General features: G+C 43.7%; 1 protein-coding gene across 2 annotated transcripts in view; it reads left to right on the forward strand.

Moving 5' to 3' along the window:
• Positions 1-18,309, forward strand: part of CCDC141 (coiled-coil domain containing 141) — a 202,735-nt gene that overhangs the window by 73,063 nt on the left and 111,363 nt on the right. For both annotated transcript variants that reach the window (XM_070070578.2, XM_070070581.2), the window contains exon 6: positions 6,412-6,528. In XM_070070578.2, coding sequence (XP_069926679.1) covers positions 6,412-6,528 — 117 coding nt within the window. The remainder of the gene's footprint in view (positions 1-6,411; positions 6,529-18,309) is intronic.

Below are 18,309 nucleotides of genomic sequence, written 5' to 3' on the forward strand. Positions count from 1 at the left end.
TCAAAGGAGACATTAGAACTGGCATCTGTGAACATCAACTCTAATTGAAAATATTCATATGTGTGTATTTTTGGAAATTGGAAGTTTCCCCATCAAAAATTCTCCAGCTAAGAATATATAAACAACAGTTGCCTTCACCTCCCCCTGCCCCGTATTTTTTTCTTTTTTGGTCCCTACTAGTAATTGGTTATTTGGCGAGATGTGTTCTGCAAGTGGAAAAGAAAACAAAAGAACTTTGAAGAAATCATCATCATCCCTGAAGCATTTCTGTTCGGGTGTTTTGGATTGCTTGCTCTTAGCTTGGCTCCTGCAACGTGGTTTTAAATAAAGATCAGAAAATAAGATCCCAACTCAGATTGCAGAACAAATTGCAGAAAGAGAGCCTGTGGTGCTTTTTGGCATTCGGTTACATGGCTTGGGGCTGCAGCAGAAGTTCACCTTTTTGCCCCCTGAGTTGTTTATCCTTGACCATTAGAGAGCATATTTTATTGCTTGCTTTCCTCATGTTAGTCCCGTCTTTAGCACGTATCACCTGGGGACTGGGATTCTGCCCATGCTTGCCACAACCTCTGCCCCCAGCTGCCCTGTTCCTCTCAGGCATTCTCTCTGATGGGTCTGACCCGGGCATCTATTATCCACTCTCAAGAAGTATTTCCATGGAGCCACCACCGCTGGACATAGGGCCTGGTTACAAGGTAGAATTAGGTTTCTATAACCATAGCCTTGCATTTTGGTTTCTACTTTAAGAATACAAACTAATAAGAATTACCTCTCTTCTCAGGATGCTTTGCTCTGCATATGGAGATGACGGGAAGGAAAAATCTGGGTAGGGAAGCATGAGTTCTGACCATGGCATTTCTGTCCCATTCATGGCACTTTCCTCTGAATGAGTTTGTGAGTCTGGGCAAATTGTGTAACCTGTCTGCGTCTCATTTTCCTCATGTGTTGAAAAGTGCAAGTGTCTCCATGACAGGAGGTCGTAACAATTGGATGAGGTAGCATTGTCTACTGCCTAGAAGAGTACCTGCTGGCTCTCTGTGAAGGGTGGGCTTTCACTTCTTCCTCCCCTCTTGTCTCCTAGCAGGGGTGCTGGATGGGAGTGGGGAGCCCAAAGCTCAAACTAGGCCATGGCTAATCTCTTCAGTCTTTCTGGATGTTCTGCATCTAACTTGTGCATCTTGAGTTCCCGGTACCTGCAAGAACCGTACCAGTCTTGTCTAATCAGATGAAGAAAAGGAAGGTGTTGTGGGGGGTATCCCTTCGTTACCTCTGCTTTCTCTAAAGCTATCATCCTATCCTTAGCCAATGGACTCAGCCAGTGAACTTCTTTGAAAGGGCCACCAGTTCTACATCCTCTCGTTCCACTCACTGGTCCACCAGGGCTCCCTAGTTTGTAATTCCTTTTACTATACTCCTGAATTCACCATTTTAGATTGTCCTGAATTAAAACTCAGTCCATAAATCCACATTTAATAAAGATGTTGTAAACATCAAGTATGTACACATACTTGAATAGCAGAACCAATACATGAAAATATAATGCAAACCAGCTATGTGATTTCATATTGTAGCCCATTAAAAAAGTAAAAAAAATATTTAAAAAGTTTAAAAAACTCCATAAAAAGTGAAAAAAAATCTTGTTTAACCTAACACAGCTAAAGGATTATTTCAGCAGGTAATCTATTCTAACCTTCTTATTGAGACACTTTTATTTCTTTTTTTTTTTTTTAAGATTTAGTTATTTATTTGAAAGAGTTGCACAGAGAGAAGGAGAGTCAGAGAGACAGGGAGAGAGGGGGAGAGGGGACGAGGGGGAGAGGGGGAGGTCTTCCATCTCTTGGTTCACTCCTTAATTGGCTACAACGGCCGGAGTTGAACTGATCCAAATCCAGGAGCCAGGAGCTGCTTCTGGGTCTCCCACATGGATGCAGGGGCCCAAGGACTTGGGCCATCTTCTACTGCTTTCCCAGGCCAGAGCAGAGAGCTGGATTGGAGGTAGAGCAGCCAGGACTAGAACTGGTGCCCACATAGGATCCCTGCGCTGCAGGTGGTGGCTTTACCTGCTACATGACAGTGCCAGTCTCACTTTCACTTCCTTTTATACTAACTGTATGAGCTCTGCTGTGTGCTTTATGCTTAGAGCCCAATTCAGTTTGGACTAGTCAAATTCCAAGTACACATGGCCCTGGGTAGTTAGTGGCTGCAATATTGGACAGTACAGGTCTATAGCATTTGAGAGAATTTTCCTGAGATTCTTCTGGAACTTTCAAGGCAACTCTGGGTTTTTACTGAATGTCCTCAATTGCTTCTCTGCTGACTTTCCTTTCTCTTTCTCTAATCACCCTCTGTTAGGTGTGACCTCCATCCTCTTTCCCCAAGAAAAAGATCTATCCCACTTCCCTACCTTAGTTCTACCTTCTCTGGGCACTTAGTAGTTAGAATGTCAGATCAAACTGATGGTGTGACCATGAGCACATTGTGTAAGTCAAGTTGAAAGGTAGGGACTGGTTAGAAGAAAAATGTTCACTTCCCACTTAAATGCGCCATTGCGCAGTGAAGCAATTCCCAGTGCATGCTTTGAATGGTTTTTGGTCTTTCTTCCTTTCCACATCCCTATCAAACCACTGCTCTTATTTTCATCCTTTTGCAGAGACCGTGTTACTGAAATGTCCTGCTACATTTCTTACTGTACTTCTCACTCAGGCTTTTGGACGGCAGCTGATATAATTTAAAAGCTTCTTAAAAAGTATGCTTAGAATATCTGTGCAGCTGTCTGTGGTAGCTGCTTGCGGATGCAGTGACTGATTTACTGGGTGGCAGAATATTATGGCTGCATGCTCTTGGTTATTTAAGGTGTCTGACTTAGCATCAGAAGAACTCCGAGAGCCTATTTTGTGTGCATCCCACACCATCTATGGTAAATCTGATCTGCGGGGCTGCTCCTGTGTGTGAATGCCTCCTGACGAGATGTAACACCCTCAGAATGATCTGCATACTCTGAGTCTTACACCGACTTGTTTTCATGTTTCTTTTCAGGGTGAATTTGGTAGTAAAAGTGTGTGGCTCTGGAGACTCCACATGCTTTAACAGAGAGGTGAACAGGATATGCTGAATACCATGGTTCTTGAACTACATTCTCTTTTAGGGAATAGCTTACCTTACAGGAATAGTATCCATTGGGGGTTGATTGTGTATCAGACAAATCCAGGAGATGAGGTCAGTGGTCATTTAAAAATCAAAACGACTCAGTCCTTCCCTGTTTTCATCACCATGAGCATATGTTAGATGACGAGTTTTTGACTCACAGAATTTAATAGGATCATCTGTGGGTTCAGGTTTCTCACCTGTTTTTAGAGATTAGTGAACACCTGTTGGTACTCATTTTTCTTTCACTTGGATTCTGTATTAACTTCCCCTATTAAAGCATTCTTGAGATTTCTAGGTCTCCCACTTTAGTTAAGAATAAATAAGACACTCCCAGTATTTAATACACTATCTCGGAAATGTAGCTGTATTCACGATCCACTTTAATTGAAGGAAACCCTTAAATAATTCCTCTAGTTATGCTTTAATATGGGTACTCTGCATTACTTGTGAGAAATTGCTGTTTTAAAAAATTACATAAATTAGGGGGCTGGCACTGTGGTGCAGTGGGTTAATACCCTGGCCTGAAGCACTGGCATCCCATATAGGAGCTGGTTCAAGACCCAACTGCTCCACTTCCGATCCAGCTCTCTGCTCTGGCCTGGGAAAGCAGTAGAAGATGGCCCAAGTCCTTGGTCCCCTGCAGCCCTGTGGGAGACCCAGAAGAGGCTCCTGGTTTCGGATCAGCGCAGCTCCGGCCATTGCGACCAATTGGGGAGTGAGCCAGCAGATGGAAGACCTCTCTCTCTCTCTCTCTCTCTCTCTGTGCCTCTCCTCTCTCTCTCTCTGTGTGTAACTCTGACTTTCAAATAAATAAAATAAATCTTTTAAAAAATTACATAAATTAATCAAAAATGTTATACTGCTTGATAAGCACTCTCTGTAGGTGCTATTATATATCACCTAGTTCTAATTGGGATACCAGAAAAATACACTATCTTTAAATAATTGTCAATACCTAAATACTCTAAGTAAGAGGATTGGCTTTATAATTTGTGTATGTTGCATGCATTACCAAAAATTCTAAAGACAGTGACTTGCCTGCCACAGGAAAGTGAAATGGTGCATAGTCACCATTGTTCTGTTCTTTGCACTGATGGTGGGCTAACATGCTGATTGGCAATGGCCTCTAGTTAGCAGAAAGCTTGCTCTTCTTACTGCTAATTCATACTAGCAAAGCTAAGAGTGATATGGATATGTTTATCTTAGTCAACTTTGTGATATCAGCCCTGTGGTATCCTCTAATCTTAGTGAGCCTCTAACTTCTGTAGTGTGTGTGTGTGTGTGTGTGTGTGCGTGTGTGAGATGTGGTATGCATTTATTGTAAGCAACTTAAGATCTAACTTAGATTCCTTCCTAGCCACCTGCTTCACACATTTCCCCATGTTAGGGGACTTCAGAAAAACTCTGAAGCTATTGCAGGGCGGACCACATAGGGTGGAGAGAGACAATTCGTCAGTTTTGGCATAAGCTCATCATTTCGGATGGGCATTTCTCAGGTTTTAAGTTACTGCCTCTGCCAACAGGGCTGCAAGACTTTGGAGTACTCAGACATGGTAGCAGGACATAGTGGGAAGAGCATGGGTGTTAGAATCCTGTAGATGTGGGGATAAATCCCATGTCTACCACTTTCTATATGGCCCTGGATAGGCTGCATAGCCCCTCCAAAACTCAATTACCTCCTCTCTACTGTGATGATATCATCAACTTGTTATAGAGTTGTTGAGAAAAATAAAGGTGATATCCAAAAAGCAACAGGCAGACCATCTAGATTAGTTTCGTAAGAATCAATAGCTGTGAAATGATTCTGAAGGCAATGTGCTATACAATATTTGAGAATATAACTCCCTGTCTTAATTTGGATATGGAATCTGCAATGAAGAGTCCCATGTCAAGTTATAGCATCTCTTTAAAATGTGTGATTTCTTTCAAGCTTTTTGCAATTTGTTGTTTTAAAACACTGTGGGTGGAGCTGGTGCCATGGCTCACTAGGCTAATCCTCCGCCTTGCGGTGCAGGCACACCGGGTTCTAGTCCCGGTCGGGGTGCTGGATTCTGTCCTGGTTGCCCCTCTTCCAGGCCAGCTCTCTGCTGTGGCCAGGGAGTGCAGTGGAGGATGGCCCAAGTGCTTGGGCCCTGCACCCCATGGGAGACCAGGATAAGTACCTGGCTCCTGCTATCGGATCAGCGCGGTGCGCCTGCTGCAACGTGCCAGCCGCGGCGGCCATTGTAGGGTGAACCAACGGCAAAAAGGAAGACCTTTCTCTCTGTCTCTCTCTCTCTCACTGTCCACTCTGCCTGTCAAAAAAAAATTAAAAATAAATAAATAAATAAATAAATAAAAACCATTGTGGGTGGAATGTATTGTCACTCAAATCTGTGAGTGTGAGTCATGCCCTTGAGCAGTTATCCATGCAATTTTAATAACTTATCCTTTTATTTTCTGAGTAGATTCCCAGCAATTATAGCAAAGTACATACCTTTGCATTGTCTCTTTGCATTGTTATAATAGAAAATATAATTCTGTTTAATATCACATGAGTCTATAGAACTATACTCAGATTCATGTTTGTGTCCAGGAAATAGGACATGTTTTAAAAGAATGCATGGTGTGGGGGACCAGCACCGTGCTCACCTGGCTAATCCTCTGCTTGTGGCGCCGGCATCCCAAATGGGCGCCGGGTTCTAGTCCTGGTTGCTCCTCTTCCAGTCCAGCTCTCTGCTGTGGCCTGGGAGGGCAGTGGAGGATGACCCAAATGCTTGGGCACCTGCACCCGCATGGGAGACCAGGAGGAAGCACCTGGCTCCTGGCTTTGGATTGGCGCAGCGTGCCGGCCGTGACGACCATCTGGGGTGTGAACCAACAGAGGGAAGACATTTCTATCTGTTTCTCCCTCTCACTGTCTGTAACTCTACCTGTCAAATAAATAAATAAAAAATCTTTTTTTTTTTTAAAAAAAGAATGCACAGTGTATAGACTGCTGGATATATTTTAGTTCTTTGTTAGAAGATTTTGAATTATTTTCTTCATTTCATATAATATACTGAGCAGATAACTCATTTTTATGCTTTTCTGGTCTAAATTTTTTTCTCTTTTGCATGTGGAGGTTGAAATGAAAAATAAAAGAATACATTTAATATGTGAGATTTATTTATATAAAAAGAAATTAAAGTAGCTTAGGTTTTGAAAAACTGAGAGACTATTCCTGAATTTTTGGTCACTTACCATTGACCATTTACATTTTGTCTCTTTTTGTTTCTTACCTAGGTTACTTGTTGGTTTCAGAAAACCATAAGAGATTTACAGGAACAAAGTCTAGGTTCATCACTTTCAGACAATGAGGAGCTAATTCGCAAGCATGAGGAACTGATCATAAAAGCAAAGGTAAGATACACATTAAGAAATAGTTGGAAAATGCATGGACTTCTCGTGAATATGCATCTGTGAGCAATTCAGCGAACAATAACAACAAAAACTTGTGTTTGATTTTCCCACTATTTACGTAGAAAAGATCCTGATAGGATTCCATAATACTACTGCCAATGCTTCCAGCATAATAATAAACAGCAGTTTCCACAAAAATAACCATGTTTTCTGAATAGTTACTATGTGACAGGCACTATAATAAATACATGAGGTGCTTTGTCTAGATTTTCACAGAAGCCCTAAGTGGTAGGCATCATTTTCCTTGTTTTATCAATGGCTGCAGATAAACAAAACAGAGGCTTCCAAGCTACAGTGAATTTAACTAAGGTAGTATTTACTACCAGCAGAGTTCGAATTCTGTTCTACTGTTCTAGATTTTGTCTAATTCCAGGGTCCAGGTCCATAAAACATAACACTTTCAGAGTAAATTTTTCCTAGCTTTCTAAAAAAATCTTTTTGTATACTAAACTGAGAACACACTATCAGTTTTACGATCGCTGGGGACGATGAGATTGCTGTTCTTATTTATATCTCCCTAGTTTTCGATTTGCTTCAAGTTTCTCAGTTTTGCAGGAAGTAATGGCTGGCAGCTGGGTAACCGCTAGTAGGTGTGTGGCATGTGCAAAAATGGAACTATCAAGTGCCGAAAAGAAGCTGAACAGTGCAGCCAGGTTGCAAGGCCTGCTCTCTCCATTGTGGCTTATTGTTCAGCCGTTCCCTCAACATGCTTTCCACAGTTCTGTCCTCGTGCTCTGGAGAGAAAACAAAAGTTCCTCAGAGTCGAGGCAGTGAGCACTGAACACTTTGATCGCCATCAAGATTTAGAGGACTTCGTATGTGTCGCTCCCCGTCTTCATGGAGGAACGACACAGGACCCTGCGCTGTTCTTTTGTCTGCTCGGCCCTCCCCGGGTTTGCTGCTGGTTCTTCCCGGGTTGGCTACTGTCCCTTCCACCTCCGTGGAAGGGCGGTTCCCCCTGGCCACTTTCCCCACTTCCGCGGGGGAGCGGCACACCGCCGGCCTGCTCTCTCGGGGGCTGCACAGGTGTTCCTTCAGATAGATGTTCCCCTTAGATGTTCCTGGTGCATGTTGTCTCTCTCCTCCTTTATAGTCCTCTTCCGCCAATCCCAACTCTGCTACCCACATGCCAAGTATGCTGCTCTCCTCCAATCAGGAACAGGTCCTGCTGCTTATTGGTTGAACTGGAGGCAGCTGCGTAGAAGCTGTTTCTCCCTTCTCAGCGCCATATTGTGGGAGAGCAGATGCATAGAATAAGTCTTAATTCCAGTAACTTAGTCTAGTCCGAGTTGCTCCCAGTTGCTCCCCACAGTATGTCCTGTAGGGTTGGTGGCTGGAAGCTTGGACAACACCAGGTCAATACTATTGGACAACCATTGAAAATAAGGAAGATGAACCAAATATTCACGAGTGTGGGAGGGTGGGAGTTGGCACTTGGCAGGGAGGCAGCAGACTGCACTTATTTCAGTCTCCTTGGAAGGTTCATGGCATTTTCTGTTTTGTTTCTGTTTCCCGCTCCTATTGGAACACTGTCATGTGTCATAGGTATTAAAAGCGTTTTGAATATTTAACTGGCAGAAGGTACAGTTCCAAAAGACTGTCGATCCAGTCGTGGCTGATCACTCATTTTTCATGTTTTTGAAATAATTCGTCATTTGGCTTATCAATTTAGGAGGTTTTTTGTTTTTATTGAAGTTGTGGCGCAGTTATTCTTTGACTAGGAAACTCAAGTTTTATCTGTGAGATCAAAGCATCCAGTTGTGCACTGGATGAACTATGTCCATAGGAGTTGCATAAAATGGCTGATTCCTTTGAAGAGAACAAGCAAAAGTGGAATATTCACGTAATTTAGACATGCCCTGGGCGTATTCCTTGGAAGTGTGGAGTTGTTAAGGTTTCTTACAGCCCTGGGAGTGGTCAGGTAGAATAATTTTTAGTGGATGGCCTCAGCTCTAGCGGGGCACAGTTGCTGTCATAGTTTATAGTTCATATTTGACCCTGTGATGGGTTTAACTGGAAAACCATATCAATATTCTTTCCATTATTTATCTTAAGTTGCAAACATAAGGCATGGAAGGAAGAATTTTTAGTGGCTATTTTTAGAGTGGTTTTAGGTTGTCAGAGAAACTGAACAGGAGGTATAGAAATTTCCCATAATTCCTCCTGCACCCACACATGGCCTCCCCCATTATCAGCAGCCTGCAGGAATGTGGAGCATCAGTTGCAATGGATCATTCTACGCTGACAGATCCTCGTCACGCAGTCTGTGGGAGTTGTAGCACGGCCCATGGGTTTGTGCAAATGCTTGATGACCTGTATTCCTCATTACAGTCTCATCCAGAATAATTTCACCGCCTTGAAGGTCCTCTGGGCTTTGCATGTTCTTCCCTCCCTCCCTCCCTCAACTCCTGGCAACCATGAATCTTCTTACTGTCTCCCTGGCTTTACCTCTTCCACCCTGTCATTTAGTTGGAAACACACAGTGTGCAGTCTTTTCAGATTTGTTTCTTTGTTTTTAAAGATTTATTTTATTAAGTTGTTCATTAACAGTCAGGGCTATGCTGATCAAGTCACCGTTTCCCATAGTGTCCCTTTCACTTCAACAAGTTTCCTTTTTGGTGTTCAGTCAGTTGTCACAGGGACACTATGGGAAACGGTAACTTGATCAGCATAGCCCTGACTGTTAATGAACAACTTAATACATTATCCCTCTTAGTAGTTTTTTTGTCTGTTCTACTTAATATGACTGATTTAATTCTGTAATTAATACACAGTTATTCTTAAGTGTTGAAATTTAACTGAAATGTGATCCCTGTTAAACATAAGAGTAGGAATAAGAGAGGGAAGAGATATATAATTTGGGACATGCTCAAGCTGACTTGCCCCAAATGGTAGAGTTAGAAACATACCAGGGGACTCCAATTTAATCCCATCAAGGTGGCATGTACCAATGCCATCTCACTAGTCCAAGTGATCAATTTCAGTTCACAATTGATCATAATGAAAGGACTAAGAGTCAAAGGGAGCACATAAGCAAGTCTAGTACCTGCTAACACTAACTGATAGAATAAATAAAGGGGAGAGTGATCCAACATGGGAAGTGAGATACTCAGCAGACTCATAGAATGGCAGATGCCCTAAATAGCACTCTGGCCTCAGAATCAGCCCTAAAGGCATTCAGATCTGGCTGAAAAGCCCATGAGAGTATTTCAGGCATGGAAAGCCAAGACACTCTGGCAAAAGATCTCTGTGAGTGAGATCTCAGTGGAAAGAACAGGTCTTCAAAGAAGGAGGTACCTTTCTCTGAAGGGAGGAGAGAACCTCCACTTTGACTATGACCTTGTCTAAACAAGATAAGAGTCGGAGAACTCAAGGGGCTTCCATAGCCTTGGAAACTCATGACTGGAGCATAGGGAGATTACTGATGCCATAGACAGGAGTGTCAATTGGTGAAGTCAACAACAGGAGTCACTGTGCACTTACTCCTCATGTAGGATCTCTGTCCTTAATGTGCTGTGCATTGAGATTTAATGCTATAACGAGTACTCAAATAATATATTTCACTTTGTGTTTCTATGGGGGTGCAAACCGTTGAAATCTTTACTTAATGCATACTAAACTGATCCTCTGTAAAAAAAAAAAAAAAAAAAAAAAAGAAAAGAAAAGAAAAGAAACTATCAACTCCCAACTTGACTCTCACTGGGATTAAACATGACAATAGGTCTGATCTGATTTCATCATCATTAAAAAAAATCATCTATTATTTTTCACTTTATGTTTCTGTGTGGGAGCAAACTGTTGAAATCCTTACTTAATGTATACTAAGCTGATCTTCTGTATATTAAGATAATCGAAAATGAATCTTGATGTGAATGGAAGGGGAGAGGGAGTGGGAAAGGGGAGGGTTGTGGGTGGGAGGGACGGTATGGGGGGGAAGCCATAGTAATCCATTATTCGTACTTTGGAAACGTATATTCATTAAATAAAAGTTAAAAAAAATCAAAAAAAAAAAGATTTATTTTATTTACTTGAAAGTCAGAGTTACATAGAGAGAGAGAGAGAGGGAGAGGGAGAGAGGTCTTCCATCCAATGGTTCACTCCCCAATTGACCACAATGGCCGGAGCTGCGCAGATTCGAAGCCAGGAGACAGGAGCTTCTTCCGGGTCTCCCATGTGGGTGCAGGGGCCCAAGGACTTAGGCCATCTTCTACTGCTTTCCCAGGTCATAGCAAAGAGCTGGAATGGAAGAGGCACAGCTGGGTCTTGAACTGGCGCCCATATGGGATGCTGGCGCTGCAGGCCAGGGCGTTAACCCGCTGCACCACAGCGCCGGCCCTTAGATTGGTTTCTTTCACTTAGTAATATGCATTTCAGTTTTCCCATGTCTTTTTACAGCTTGAGAGTTCATTTATATTCAATGCTGAACCATATTCCATTGTCCAGATATACCACTTTATTCATCTATTCACTTACTGAAGAATATGTAGTTGGCTTCCAAGTCTTGGCAAGTAAGACTAAAGTTGTTACAAACATCCATGTGCAGACTATTGTGTGGACATAAGTTTTCAGTTCATCTGAGTAAATACCAAGGAGTTCAACTGCTGTATCATGTGGTTAGGGGATGTTTAATTTTGTTAGAAATCATGAACTTCCTTCCAAAGTGACTACTATTTTGCATTCCCCAGACAATGAATGAAGCTTCCTGTTCTTTAACAGCCTTGCCAGCTTTTGGCATTGCCAGTGTTCTGGATTGTAGCCATTCTTATAGTTCTATAGTGGTATCTCACTGTTTCAATTGTATTTCCTGATGACATATGACCTGGACCATTTTTTACATACTTATTTGCCTGCATATCTCCTTTGGTGATGTGTCTGTTAATGTTTTTGGTTCATGTTTCAGTTAGGTTTTTTTCCCCCTTTTCCTGCTTAGAAATATTTTTTTAATTTATTTTTTATTTTTTTGACAGGCAGAGTGGACAGTGAGAGAGAGAGAGACAGAGAGAAAGGTCTTCCTTTGCCGTTGGTTCACCCTCCAGTGGCCGCCGTGGCCGGTGCACCACGCCGATCCAATGGCAGGAGCCAGGTGGTTATCCTGGTCTCCTGTGCGGGTGCAGGGCCCAAGCACTTGGGCCATCCTCCACTGCACTCCCGGGCCACAGCAGAGAGCTGGCCTGGAAGAGGGGCAACCGGGACAGAATCCAGTGCCCCGACCGGGACTAGAACCCGGTGTGCTAGCACCGCAAGACGGAGGATTAGCCTAGTGAGCCGTGGCGCCGGCCAGAAATAATTTTTAAAACTATTTATTTGAAAGGCAGAGTTACATAGAGGGAGAGACAAAGAACAATCTTCCAACCACTGGCCCACTCCCCAAATGGCCGCAATGGCTGAGGCTGGGCCAGGCCAAATCCAGGAGCTAGGAACTCCATCTGGGTCTCCCACATGAGTCGAAGGGGCCCAAATACTTGAAGCATCTTTCAGTACTTTGCCAGGCACATTAGCAAGGAGTTGGATCAGAATTGGAACAGCTGGGACTTGAACTGGCTCTCACATGGGATGCTGGCGTTGCAGGTAGCAGCTTAACCCACTGCCATAACACTGGCCCCAGAAATAAATTTTTAATAGCATACTTTTTATTATATAAAGTATGCCTTAGAAAATTTCAGAGCTACAGTGAAAATATATGCTAATCCCTCAACCAGAAGATAAGCATTGTAATTACTTTTTCACATTCCTCCTCAATCTTTCTGCACACAACCTTAGAAACACACAGTGCTCAAGTCATGTTTTCCAACTACATTTAAAAGTTTACCATAATTGGGGTTGACGTTGTGGTGTAGGTTTAGTTACCTCCTGTGATCCCGGCATCCCATTTGGGCACTGGTTTGAGTCCCTGTTCCTCCACTTCTGATGAAGCTCTCTGCTGTGGCCTGGGAAAGCAATAGAAGATGGCCCAAGTCCTTGGGCCTCTGCACCCATGTGGGAGACCTGGAAGAAGCCCCTGACTTTAGCCTGGTCTGGCTCTGGCTGTTGTGTTCCTTTGGGGAGTAAACCAGAAGATGGTTCACTCTCTGTAACTCTATCTTTCAAATAAAAAAATAAACCTTTAAAAACAAGATTTTAAAAAAAATTGATCCTAAGTATTTTCCTGTGTAATATCCTTTAGCTGAAAAACCCTCCATTATATGTATGGAATTCACGTTACAGTTGTACACATTTTATTTTACAAAGAATTTAAGTCACCTAATATCCAAACAAATATTGTATAAAAGGGACTAATTCCGGATAAACACCCTGTGTTCCAGACACGTCTGTCTGCTTCCTTTGGAGTCCTGCACTGCCCGGGACCCCATGCAGCAGCTGAATGTGTTCAGCTCATTTTCAAGTCAAGCTGTGCTTAGGAACTGAGGCAGAGAAACTTGATCTACAGAATCCTCAAGACCAAATTTTCAAAAAAACAACTTAAGCACTGTGAGTTAAAAGCACCCTTCCAGAGCCGGCTACAAGCAATGGGGCTGGACTGGAGGAAACAGCGGCACTGCTGAAAAGTAGAGACTGTGCCCTGCTCACCTCTGTGGCCCCCGCACCTAAGAGGGTGCACCGTGTGAAAAGGGGGTTTGGTGAACACCTGTATATTAGGACCTTTGGCCATGAAGAACAAACATTCACCGAGTTTTCCTTCCCAGTTCCTGGGTGGCTTTGGATGATCACTTAGCCTCCTTTCAGCCACCTGTTATCTTTTAAAACAATTTTGTGCCCCTCAGACTTACTTTTTTGTTGCTGATTTAGTTAGTTTTAACTTATTTGAAAAGCAGAGTAACAGAGTTTCCATCCACTGGTTCACTGCCTAAATGGCCACAACAGCTGGAGCTGTGCCAGGCTGGAGCCAGGAGCCAGGGGCTTCTTTAGGTCTCCCACGTGGGTGCAGGGGCCCAAGCACTGGGGCCATCCTCTGCTGCTTTCCCAGGCCACAGCAGAGAGCTGGATCAGAAGTGCAGTGGTCAGGACGGGAACCAGTACATTGTAGGTGATGGCTTTCACTGCCACACCACAACGCCAGCCTCCACTTTTTTCTAAACTTTTTTATTTACTTAATTGACAGAGACAGAGAGCGTGCACAAGCTCCCATGACTGATTCACTCCCCAGATACCTGCAATGTAATACGGATTCAGTTATGCAACTTTTGATTGGATATCGTAGCGCTACAGCACTGCTGACACAGCCATCACACGAAGTCACACCTGCGTGCACCTGCGTCGCCACCGTTGACCCGGCTGCGTGTGGCATTTCTCAGAAAGCCCCCTCCTCCCCGCTGGCCCCGGAAGACCCCTGCTCGAAAGCCTCTTCCATTTTTGTCTTGACTCAGTGTGTTGTTTCTTCCTGGAGGAGAAGGTCCCTGCCTGCCGCAAGGCAGTGTGGACGCTCTGCGCTGATGCTTCGTGACTGCGAACTTCTCCCCGTTCTTTATCCTTCCTGACCCCTGATCTCCCACTTCCCCCTTTGCCATCTGGCCCTCCTGCCAGGTGTTCCCTGCAGCCATCACACTCTCCACGCTCAAGCCCTTCATAGCTTTTCTACTCCTCCTATTTACTGTTCATCCTCACATGCTAAGCTATACTTTATTTGTATATTAAATTTCTTGCCTGTCCACTGGATCAATTTTGCTTTCCCTGAGTTGGGTATTTCAGTATGTTGCTTGTGCTGATCAAATATTGTTTTGCCCAGTGAGTTTTTACTCCCTTGGGATATCAACAACATTGACTGGCAAGGGGTTTGTGTTGGCAGGGAAGGCGATATAAGAGTTGATATTCTAATTTAGGATTGGCCAGAATCTCAAAGGATCCAAGCCCAAATCCATAATCCTAAATGTTGAAATCCTGAAAGATCAACATCTTGGAAATATAATTTTGGAAAAAATAATTTAACAAATTAAAAGATATTTATTTGCATTATAATTTTTGAAAGGAATTTATTAATACATTTGCTTCTCAGGGTCCAAGCAAATGCATCGCAATTACTACAACACACTTCTCACGTTGATGTGGTATTAACACAAGGAAAACAGATTCCATATAGTTCATAGATACAATTCCGAAAGTATAATGAAACTTCTTTTTCTCCCTCCCTGCATCCTTCTTTTTAAATTTTTGAGTTAACATTTTTAATTTACAATAATGTCAAATGCTTAATGCTTCACTAAATAAAGAGTTCAACAAGTAAAATGACTCCCCTTCAGCAGGAACACAAGTGAGGGATATAAACAATAATTAAATAAAAACATGTCTGTCTCACTCATATTCAGTAAATTTTACAGTAATCACAGATCATTAAAACTGTAGTTGTATATCATATTTAAACATTGGTTTGACAGAGATATAAAAGAAAATTTGACAAAAGTATATTTGCAGCAATACTTACACACACAGGCATTTCTTTTGTTTTGCCAATTTTTTTTCTTTTTTAAATTTAGCTCCCACATATAAGGGAGAACATGTAATATTTGTATTTCTATGTCTGACTTGTTTACATTTTTAAAAGGAGATGTATTTTAAAAACATGAAAACAACACTTCACAGGCCGCTTTCAACAATAAAATAACACGATAACATATTTTCTCAAGCATAAACACTCAAGTATACTAACAACAACCACATGAGTGTAACATTACAGACAGACGGATCGTATTAGTAAAGAAATACATCAAAACGTGAACCGTGTAAACTCACATCACCATGCTTGGTGATTGTGTGCCCTCAGCTTTCTAACTGCAGTCATCTGGAATACCTCAGTCTTGACAACTTTGATCAAAAACCAGGATAACCGGTTCACCACTGCATCTGCAGCTGCTCTAAGAACAGAGATCTTGACAAATTTTACCTTCGTCAATGCAGCTAGACGAGAAGGGTAGCTCTCCATTTGTTGAAGAAGCCGGCGGTGAGATTCTCAGCCCTCGGCCTGTATCCTGGGGATCCGGGGTGCTGCAGGTGCAAATCCTGGAGTCCAGAGGCCTGTGAGCCTACAGCCCTGACGCCCGAGGCATTGGAAGGGAATTGTGTCCCCCAGGTCTCCGCGGAGACTTATCAGCCTTCTGCCCGTGCTCTGATTGATCGCTCACCTTCCCTGGAAGCACACTCAGACACCCCAAATGAGCCCTTTCTGGGCTTCTAGGGGCTTGTTCTGCCTAATGTGATGCAGATGTCCTACGCACAACTTATCTCTTCTTTCCTGCTCTGGATTTGGCTTCCCACCCCTCTTATATGCATTTTTTCCTCCAATATGATTGCAATTTGAGGGATTTGGGCTTTCAGGATTTCAGCATGTGCTATTTTAATTTTGGGGGATTTTAGACTTGGGATTTTTGACCTTTCATTATTTTAACATGAGGGATTATGGTGTTTGGAGTTGGATTTTTTGGGATTATGGTCAGCACTGTTTTGACTGGTCCTTTCTGGGTGAGTAGGGGGAAGTGGCCATGAGCACGAATAGTTGGCCTCACACCGCAGACACACTTAGGAGCGTGCACCCCTTGGGAGAACCTCCACTGATTAGACTCTGGATCGTGCTTTGTTTCAAGACCTAGTTCCCTGGGTTGAACTCCACCCAGCTCATGTGGTTGAGGGTTGGGACGGGCACACTGAGAAACAGGTCAGATTGCTTCCTTCTCTCCTGTTAGCTGTGCCCCTGGGCAGGCTCCTGTGCTACCCTGATGGTTCTCCCCTGGGACTGGGACTGGACTGGGGCTTCTGTTTTGTGTTCTGGAAAGAAAGGCAAACAGTGACCATGGAGATGAGGGGTGAAAGCATCGCAGCTGGAATGTTCTCCCCGACATATCTCCTGTCTGTGGCACCCAGGTGTCTTCCAGACAGTCAGGTGCCCCGACACTGAGGCCCAGCCTCCCTGACTCCCCAAGGCAGCCTCTGCGATCTATAAACCTTACTCCCACTTTTGTGGCCTTTATAAGGAAGGACTGACTGTGCAATTTGTGAGGCCTAGTGCAAAATGAAAATGTGGGAGCCCTTCTTTAAAAGTTATGGAGAATTTTACTATAGAGACAGCAGAACACTGAACCCAACTCGGGGCCCTGGGTGATTGCTCAGGTCAGCTGCCCATGAAGTTGGTCCTACTCAGTGTTAAGAGTGCTGGAGGGACCTGGCACGCTTTGCCAGTTAGACATTTTCCTCAGCCACCTCAGTAACCTCTTGCTACCTGGATAGGAGGTTTTCTAAACAGACAAAACAGGGGCCTGTGCTTTGGGATAGTGGGGAAAGCCTCTGCCTCCAGTGCCAGCATCCCATATGGGTGCCAGTTCATGTCCCAGCTGCTGCTCTTCCAATCCAGCTCTCTGCTACGGCCTGGGAAAGCAGTAGAAGATGGCCCAAGTGCTTGGGCCCCTGCACCCGCGTGGGAGACCCAGAAGAAGCTCCTGGTTTCTGGCTTCGGATCTGCCCAGCTCTGGCTGTTGTTGCCATTTGGGGAGTGAACCAGAAGATGGAAAACTTTCTGTCTGTGACTCTACCTCTCAAATAAATAAATAAATAAATAAAATCTTTAAAAAACAAAACCCAAAAATAATTTAAAAAAAAAACCACATGCATTCAAAGTAGAGAAAGCGGAACTATTATGACAGAATGTTCTTGTTTATAGCTTGTATTTCAATTCCTTCTCTCTGTGATCCAAAGCAAAATGTTTTGGAAGCAGTGACCTGGAAGTTGACTAATATTACAATGGGTCACATCTACATGGAGAACAGCAAGTTCAACTCCATGCTATGTCACTCACTATGTAACCTCAGGCACACTTGGCTTTTTTTTTTTTTTTTTTTTTTTTTTGACAGGCAGAGTGGACAGTGAGAGAGAGAGACAGAGAGAAAGGTCTTCCTTTGCCGTTAGTTCACCCAACAATGGCCGCCACGGCTGGCGCGCTGCGGCTGGTGCACTGCACTGATCTGAAGCCAGGAGCCAGGTGCTTCCTCCTGGTCTCCCATGGGGTGCAGGGCCCAAGCACTTGGGCCATCCTCCACTGCACTCCCGGGCCACAGCAGAGCGCTGGCCTGGAAGGGGAGCAACTGGGACAGAATCCTGTGCCCTGTCTGGGACTAGAACCCGGGGTGCTGGCGCCGCAGGTGGAGGATTAGCCTATCGAGCCACAGCGCTGGCTAGGCACACTTGACTTTTGAGCTTCACTTTCTTCCTCAGTAAGGAAAAGCTTTGAAACTTAATCAGAAAATATCTGTAAGAGCTTACCCACATTTTAAAAGTGGCTCCCCAAATGTTTCTATTCCCATTCATAGCATAAACTTTCACATGGTTTTCATATATGGTGATTTATTTATTTTAAGATTTATTGTGTTTGAAAGAGTGACAGAGAGGGAGAGTCAGAGAGTGACATCGTCCATTCCCTGGTTCACTCCCCAAATGGCCACAGCTGGGCCAGGCCAAAGCTAGGAGCCTGAAACTCCATCCAGGTCTCCCACGTGAGTGACAGGGGCCCGTCTGGGCCATTGTCCACTGCCTTCCCGGGTAAATTAGCAGGAAGCTGGATCAGAAGAGCAGCAGGGATTCACATCAGCATTCTTCTATGAAATATGAGGTCTCAGGTGGAAACATAACCCGCTGTGCCACAACACCTGCCTCTTTTCTCTGGGTTCTTAAAAATCAATCTTATTCCTTCTTCTTGGAAAAGGAATCCAATTTTATATGTCTACAAATAGTAAGCAGTCTATT

Source organism: Oryctolagus cuniculus, chromosome 3, assembly GCF_051225735.1.
Source record: "Oryctolagus cuniculus isolate XC-2025 breed Fujian yellow rabbit chromosome 3, ASM5122573v1, whole genome shotgun sequence".
NCBI classification, from domain to species: domain Eukaryota; kingdom Metazoa; phylum Chordata; class Mammalia; order Lagomorpha; family Leporidae; genus Oryctolagus; species Oryctolagus cuniculus.